The sequence below is a fragment of the Erythrolamprus reginae genome, chromosome 1 (genome assembly GCF_031021105.1).
Source record: "Erythrolamprus reginae isolate rEryReg1 chromosome 1, rEryReg1.hap1, whole genome shotgun sequence".
NCBI lineage: Eukaryota > Metazoa > Chordata > Lepidosauria > Squamata > Dipsadidae > Erythrolamprus > Erythrolamprus reginae.
Genome location: NC_091950.1, coordinates 395,213,205 through 395,220,338, shown reverse-complemented (window position 1 = coordinate 395,220,338; position 7,134 = coordinate 395,213,205). Strand labels below are relative to the sequence as shown.

General features: G+C 42.3%; 1 protein-coding gene across 2 annotated transcripts in view; it reads left to right on the top strand.

The window, feature by feature from the left end:
• The first annotated feature begins 223 nt into the window (after positions 1 to 223).
• Positions 224 to 7,134, top strand: part of XAF1 (XIAP associated factor 1) — a 29,913-nt gene continuing 23,002 nt past the window's right edge. Inside the window, exons 1-4 of one of the 2 annotated variants that reach the window (XM_070735016.1) lie at positions 224 to 466; positions 2,183 to 2,318; positions 4,520 to 4,576; positions 6,446 to 6,641. In XM_070735016.1, coding sequence (XP_070591117.1) covers positions 339 to 466; positions 2,183 to 2,318; positions 4,520 to 4,576; positions 6,446 to 6,641 — 517 coding nt within the window. In that variant the 5' untranslated portion in view covers positions 224 to 338. The remainder of the gene's footprint in view (positions 467 to 2,182; positions 2,319 to 4,519; positions 4,577 to 6,445; positions 6,642 to 7,134) is intronic. The other variant, XM_070735017.1, reaches the window with a different exon arrangement.

Here is a 7,134-nt window from a genome sequence, read left to right as displayed (position 1 = left end):
TATGTATCTATGTACTATATCCATCCATCCATCCATTCATCCATTTGTTTTGTCAAGTAGGTATTGGTGGTATACGAAGATATTACTGTATACATGATACTAGTAAAAGAGAGCTCTGCTGCCCTCTAGTGGCTTCCCAAGTTTGAAAGAGTAGTTTTGAAATATTTTTACAAAGATAAAGAATCTCATCACTTTGTTGCTTCCTCTTAGCTGCGGGGCGTTTGGAGATCTGGGGGCGGGGGGGCGGAGGGGGCCCCTCCGAGGGGTTCTGTCTTTGAAGGGGAAAAAAAAGAAATCCTGGCTGTTCGTCCAAGTTTCTTTTGTAGCAGGCAAAAGGAATGTGCGCTACAGGCAGGCAGATATTCTTAGTTTCGTTTCCGCCGATCCAGATTGCAGAAATGAAAGTGAAAGATGGAGGGAGTCGGAGCGGAGAAATGGAAGAGGAGAGACGCATTTGCAAGAACTGGTAGGAAAGCCTCGAATGTTAATTTAAAGTTATTTTATTATTATATTTTTAAAATATAATTTGTATGCCGCCCCGAGTCTACGGGGAGTATTAGTGAATGAAAGGGATAATAATAATAATTATAATAATTTATTAGATTTGTATGCCGCCCCTCTTGAAGACTCGGAGCGGCTCACAACAGTGAATAACAATGTGACAAATCCAAGTACCTAAAAACATCTAAAACCCCACATCATTAAAACCATACAACTCAGTCATACCATACATAAACTATATATATAGGAAGTTATGATAGAACTGTGATGTTTTTTCTCTTTCTGGTTTAGGTATGAAGAGTTGTAAGAGGATTTAGTTATAAATGCATTTTTTTCGTTTTGTTGTTTTGTTGTTTTGTTTTCTATGTATTGTTTTCTTTTTTGTATGCGTCATAAACGTCAGCTTTTTTAAAAAACTTGCAATAAAATCTTTAAATATTATTTACAAATCTAATAAATAAATGAATGAATGAATAAATACATTTGGGTGGCATAGAAGTCGAATCAAATAAATAAATAAATTTTCAATTTCATTTTTTAAAAACTTGCTGGTGATGCATAATACCACAATACCCATTCCTGCTCAGTTTTCCCACAGCGACGCAATGGTTAGAATGCAGTACTGCAGGCTACTTCTGCTGATCACCAATTGCCAGCACTTTGGCAGATCGAATCTCGCTAGGCTCAAGGTTGACTCAGCCTTCCATCCTTCCGAGGTGGGTAAAATGAGGACCCAGGTTTGCTGGGGGCAATGTATGCTGACTCTGTAAACCGCTTAGAGAGGGCTGTTAAGCACTGTGAAGCGGTATAAAAGTCTAAATGCCATTGCTATTTCAAGAATTAGAAAGTCCCAAGCCTGAATGTATAATTTGCTTCCAACGTCCCATTGGGTTGCAAGGAGTAAAAAGAAGACTCGGTCTATTTATATCAATCTTTTTACCAAAAGTGAAGTTTCAGACATATTGATGACTTGGCTAATAGACATCTTTATCTATCTATCTATCTATCTATCTATCTATCTATCTATCTATCTATCTATCTATTTGATTGATTGATTGATTGATTGATTGATTGGACTTGTATGCCGCCCCTCTCTATGGACTCGGGGCGGCTCGCAACATATCAAAAGAAACAATATACAATAACCCAATCTGAAATCCAATTCATATAAATAACTAATCTAAAACCATTCTAAAAAGGCTAAAACATTAAAAATTCAGATTCAAACCACAAACATACCACACACTGGTTAGCCAGAGGCGAGGGTCTAGTGACCCCATGCCTGGTGGCATAAATAGGTTTTCAAATTCTTGTAGAAGTCAAGGAGGATGGGGGCAGTACGAATCTATGGGGGGAGCTGATTCCAGAGGGCTGGGGCCGCCACAGAGAAGGCTCTTCCCCTAGGCCCCACCTAGCGGCATTGTCTAGTTCATTGTTTCCCAACCTTGGCCACTTGAAGATATCTGGACTTCAACTCCCAGAATTCCCCAGCCAGCAGCTGGCTGGGGAATTCTGGGAGTTGAAGTCCAAATATCTTCAAGTGGCCAAGGTTAGGAAACACTAGTCTAGTTGACGGGACCTGGAGAAGGCCAAATGTGTGGGACCTAACCAGACACTGGAATTCATGCGGCAGAAGGCGTTCCCCTATGTAATCTGGTCCATCTTTTCCTTCTCTTCCCAGCAAGAGAGATGTGGCTGCAGGGAACTTCTCTCTCCATGAAGCTCATTGTATGCGGTTTCTTGCTGTCTGCCCCAAGTGTGAGGAACTGGTTGCTTCAAAGGACATGAAAGAGCATCTTACCAAGGCCCACCAACAGGTAGGACCTTTTGCTTTGCTAGCCTTTGACAAGAGGCAATCCAGGGGCTGCTGTATCTAAGGCACAACAGGAACATGGTATGATGAGAGTTTATGTTTATGTCACATGTCGGTTGCCAAGCCCACTGAATTTTGATCAGTGGGGATAGAAACATAGAAGATTGACGGCAGAAAAAGACCTCATGGTACATCTAGTCTGCCATATTTTCTGTATTTTATCTTAGGATGGATATATGTTTATCCCAGGCATGTTTAAATTCAGTTACTGTGGATTTACCAACCACGTCTGCTGGGAGTTTGTTCCAAGGATCTACTACTCTTTCAGTAAAATAATATTTTCTCATGTTGCTTTTGATCTTTCCCCCAACTAACTTCAGATTGTGGCCACTTGTTCTTGTGTTCACTTTCCTATTAAAAACACTTCCCTCCTGGACCTTATTTAACCCTTTGATATATTTAAATGTTTCGATCATGTCCCCCCTTTTCCTTCTGTCCTCCAGACTATACAGATTGAGTTCATGAAGTCTTTCCTGATACGTTTTATGCTTAAGACCTTCCACCATTTTTGTAGCCCGTCTTTGGACCCGTTCAATTTTGTCAATATCTTTTTGTAGGTGAGGTCTCCAGAACTGAACACAGTATTCCAAATGTGGTCTCACCAGCGCTCTATATAAGGGGATCACAATCTCCCTCTTCCTGCTTGTTATACCTCTAGCTATGCAGCCAAGCATCCTACTTGCTTTTCCTACTGCCCGACCACACTGCTCACCCATTTTGAGACTGTCAGAAATCGCTACCCCTAAATCCTTCTCTTCTGAAGTTTTTGCTAGCACAGAACTGCCAATGCAATACTCAGATTGAAGATTCCTTTTCCCCAAGTGCATTATTTTACATTTGGAAACATTAAACTGCAGTTTCCAGAAGAAAAAGATGCCAAGATGGTTCTGTAAAGACCAGTTGTAAGTGATTTTTTTCAGGGCTGTTGCAGAGGTGGGTTCCTCCTGGTTCAGACCGGGTCTGTGGAACCGATAGTAACTTGGCAGCCTGGGTCACTAGAACCGGCAGCGACCCAGGCCTGCCACACTCCTGAAGTGGCTCTTTAAGCAGCAGTGTAAGCGGCACCAATAGTGGGTTCCTCCCGGTACAGTTGACGCCATTGTACCGGTTGTAAAATTGAGCTGTGCACGCAGCTCTGTGTCTTCAGTGCGTGTGTGCAGAGAATCGAAATTGAAACTTTAGCTTGACACCCAATCTCCACTCTGTACTCTTCTACTCTGAACTCTGCTGAAATGAAACTAACTCTCCTGCTTGTGTTTACTGGAAGAAGAACTCTGAATAGAATAGAATAGAATTTTATTGGCCAAGTGTGATTGGACACACAAGGAATTTGTCTTGGTGCATATGCTCTCAGCGTACATAAAAGAAAAAGATACATTTGTCAAGAATCATGTGGTACAACACTTAATGATTGTCATAGGGGTCAAATAAGAAATGAAGAAACAATATTAATAAAAATCTTAGAATACAAGCAACAAGTTACAGTCATACAATCCTAAGTGGGAGGAAAAGGATGATAGGAATGATGAGAAAAACTAGTAGAATAGAAATGCAGATTTAGTAAAAATTCTGACAGTGTTGAGGGAATAGTATTTAATTAGGCAAGAGCTCCCTGTTCTTTCTCTGTCTCCAAGGTCCCTTCCAACTCTCCTTGCCTTTTGTAAAGTTCTTAAGACCCACCTCTGCCGTCAGGCATGGGGGAACTGAGATATCTCCCCCCGGCCTATACAGTTTATACATGGTATGTTTGTGTGTATGCTTGCTTTTAATAATGGGGTTTTTATTGTTTTTTAAATTATTAGATTTGTTCTTACATTGTCTTTATTATTGTTGTGAGCCGCCCCGAGTCTACGGAGAGGGGCGGCATACAAATCTAATAAATAATAATAATAATAATTATTATTATTATTATTTGTTTAGTAGAGTGATGGCGTTCGGGGAAAAACTGTTCTTTTGTCTAGTTGTCTTGGTGTGCAGTGCTCTGTAGCTGCTAATGGTATTGTAAATTCATCTGTTACTGTGTTTATAAAGAGGTTTATGAATCCAGCTGGACCAGTCATCTGTGTGTGCTTCTGGTTTTGATTTTTGCAACAAACTTTAATACAAGCAATTACCTGCTTTACATCCTCCCTTTCTTCCTTCCAGGTCAGGTGCACGCTCTGTCACCAGACGATGCAACAGTACCTGCTGGAGCGCCATGAGGTGAGCCTGGCATCTGTCCCTGACTTTGCACAAGGTTTGTGGGGTGGGTACAGGTCCCTGCTGTCATTCTCACCTGTGCTGGGTGAACAGCATCTTCCTTGAATTCACTTGTGACGTGTGGGCTGACATGAGCAGAAAATAGTTGTTACAATATTGGAAGGTTTTAAGCAGATGTTTGATAACCATGTGTCTGAAGTAGTGTAGGGTTTCCTGCCTAAGCAGGGGGTTTGACTAGAAGACCTCTGAGGTCCCTTCCAACTCTGTTGTTGTTGTTGTTGTTGTTGTTGTTGTTGTTGATTATTATTATTATTATTATTATTATTATTATTATTATTATTATTATTATTATTACTATTACTACTACTACTACTACTATTATTATTTTACTACTACTACTACTAGTAGTAGTAGTAGTAGTAGTAGTAGTGCCACCCCTCTCCTGAGATATCTCATTTTCACAATGGAAATAAAATGCCATAAAGCTCTCATGACCTCTTAGCACCTAGATAACTTCAGAACTACCTTTTCCAGTAAGAATCAACTTTCCCAGGTTAATTTCCCCTCACCAAATATCAAACCTAAGGGACCATCGTCTGCTTCATAAATCCCAGCAGCCGGTTTGGTCCCAGAGAGTTGGCCTTCTCCAGGTCCCGTTGGCCAAACAGTGTCAACTGGCAGGACCTGGGGAAGAGCCTTCTCTGTGGCTGCCACGGCCCTCTGGAATGTACCACCCACTCCCTCCTGGTCTTTTGGAAAGCTCTGAAGACCTCCCTCTGCTGGCGGGCCTGGGGACTGTCCGGAATTAAAAATCCCTGGGTAATATCTTAATGCAGAAGGTAGGCCACTGTTGGGAATGCTGAGTCATTCAGAGGCAGTTGAGCGTGCAGCAACCTAGTGATTATGTGAATAGTATTTAATTAGGCAAGAGCTCCCTGCTCTTTGTTCTCTGTCTGTTTGCTGTTAGCTGTGTGTTCGTGGAAATATGATTTGAAGAAGCTATAATGCTGCAAAAGTTGGTTCCTGTGAGTTATTGAACTAAGATAGTTGTAGCAAGGTACTAGTAAGATACTAGTTTATTGTATGTATAGTATAGACAGTAGTAGTAGTAGCAGCAGCAGCAGTAGTAGTAGTAGTAGTAGTATAAAGAAGTATATATTTTTCCACAACTTCCTACTGCTGCTGTGTTTCATTAAAGACTTCAACTCCATTTCTACTGGTCTGTGGCTGGCTGGTTGGGTTGGTGGGCTGGCTGGACTGGACTGGTTTGCTGCTTGGGCACAAAAAGGCTAGATTCCGCAAATGCAAGTTCTGATAGGGACCATGAGCCACGAGATTGTCCCCAGGCTGATGAATGATTGAATTGGGTGAATGTGGATGACTGCATAAGGGTTTTTTAAAAGATTTTTTATTAGTTTTGTATATGTCCTTTTAAAATAATTAGATTTCTCACATATATTGTTTGTATTTACAATGTTGTATGCCGCCCTGAGTCGTTTCGAGAAGGGTGGCAAAGAATTAAAACAAACAAACAAATAAATAAATGTAAATAAATAATGTAAATTGCTGTTTGGCAATTTGGAAGGCTGGGAAGGACTGAGACCAGAAATGCTCTCTTCTTTGAAGAAAATAGGAGGGGAAAGGAATATAATGCCTGCTCATTGCCCTGAATTATTGTAACAGTAATAGTGGTGGGATAAAAAATATATGACTTTTTAGACTCGGGTTTCTGCAATGTATAAGCCAAGGCAAGATGGCATCCGTACCTCCGGTGCTCCATTGTTAATTCCGACTATCCGAGGTTCCTCCTGCAAATTCTAAGGCCTTAAGCACAGCTGCAGAAACTGAACTTTGTTCTTCCTACCCCTGCAGGCCGAGGAATGCCAAGAGCGCTCAGTTAAATGCCACTTCTGCGAGCTGGAGCTGCCATTCCATAAGCTGCAATCTCACCTGGACGCATGTGGCAGCCGCACCACCATGTGCTGGGATTGTGGCAAATACGTCATGCACAAAGACCAAGAGGGGCACAAGCTCACCTGCCAAACAGGCAACAGGCTGAGGGCCCCAGGTGAGTTCCACACACCTGTTGGTATCCCTGCTTGTTTGTTTGTTTATGACCTATGATCTATACATGGCATTGGGCAAGATTACCTCCGGAACCGCTTTCTGCCGCATGAGTCCCAGAGGCCGGTTAGGTCCCATGGAGTTGGCCTTCTCCCGGTCCAGTCAACTAGACAATGTCATTTGGTGGGACCTAGGTGAAGAGCCTTCTCTGTGGGGGCCCCAGCTCTCTGGAATCAGCTCCCCCAAGAGATTCGTACTACCCCCACCCTCCTCAGATTACCTCCGGAACCGCTTTCTGCCGCATGAGTCCCAGAGGCCGGTTAGGTCCCATGGAGTTGGCCTTCTCCAGGTCCAGTCAACTAGACAATGTCATTTGGTGGGACCTAGGGGAAGAGCCTTCTCTGTGGGGGGCCCGGCTCTCTGGAATCAGTTCCCCCAAGAGATTCATACTACCCCCATCCTCCTCACCTTCCATAAGAGTCTTAAGACTCATTTAT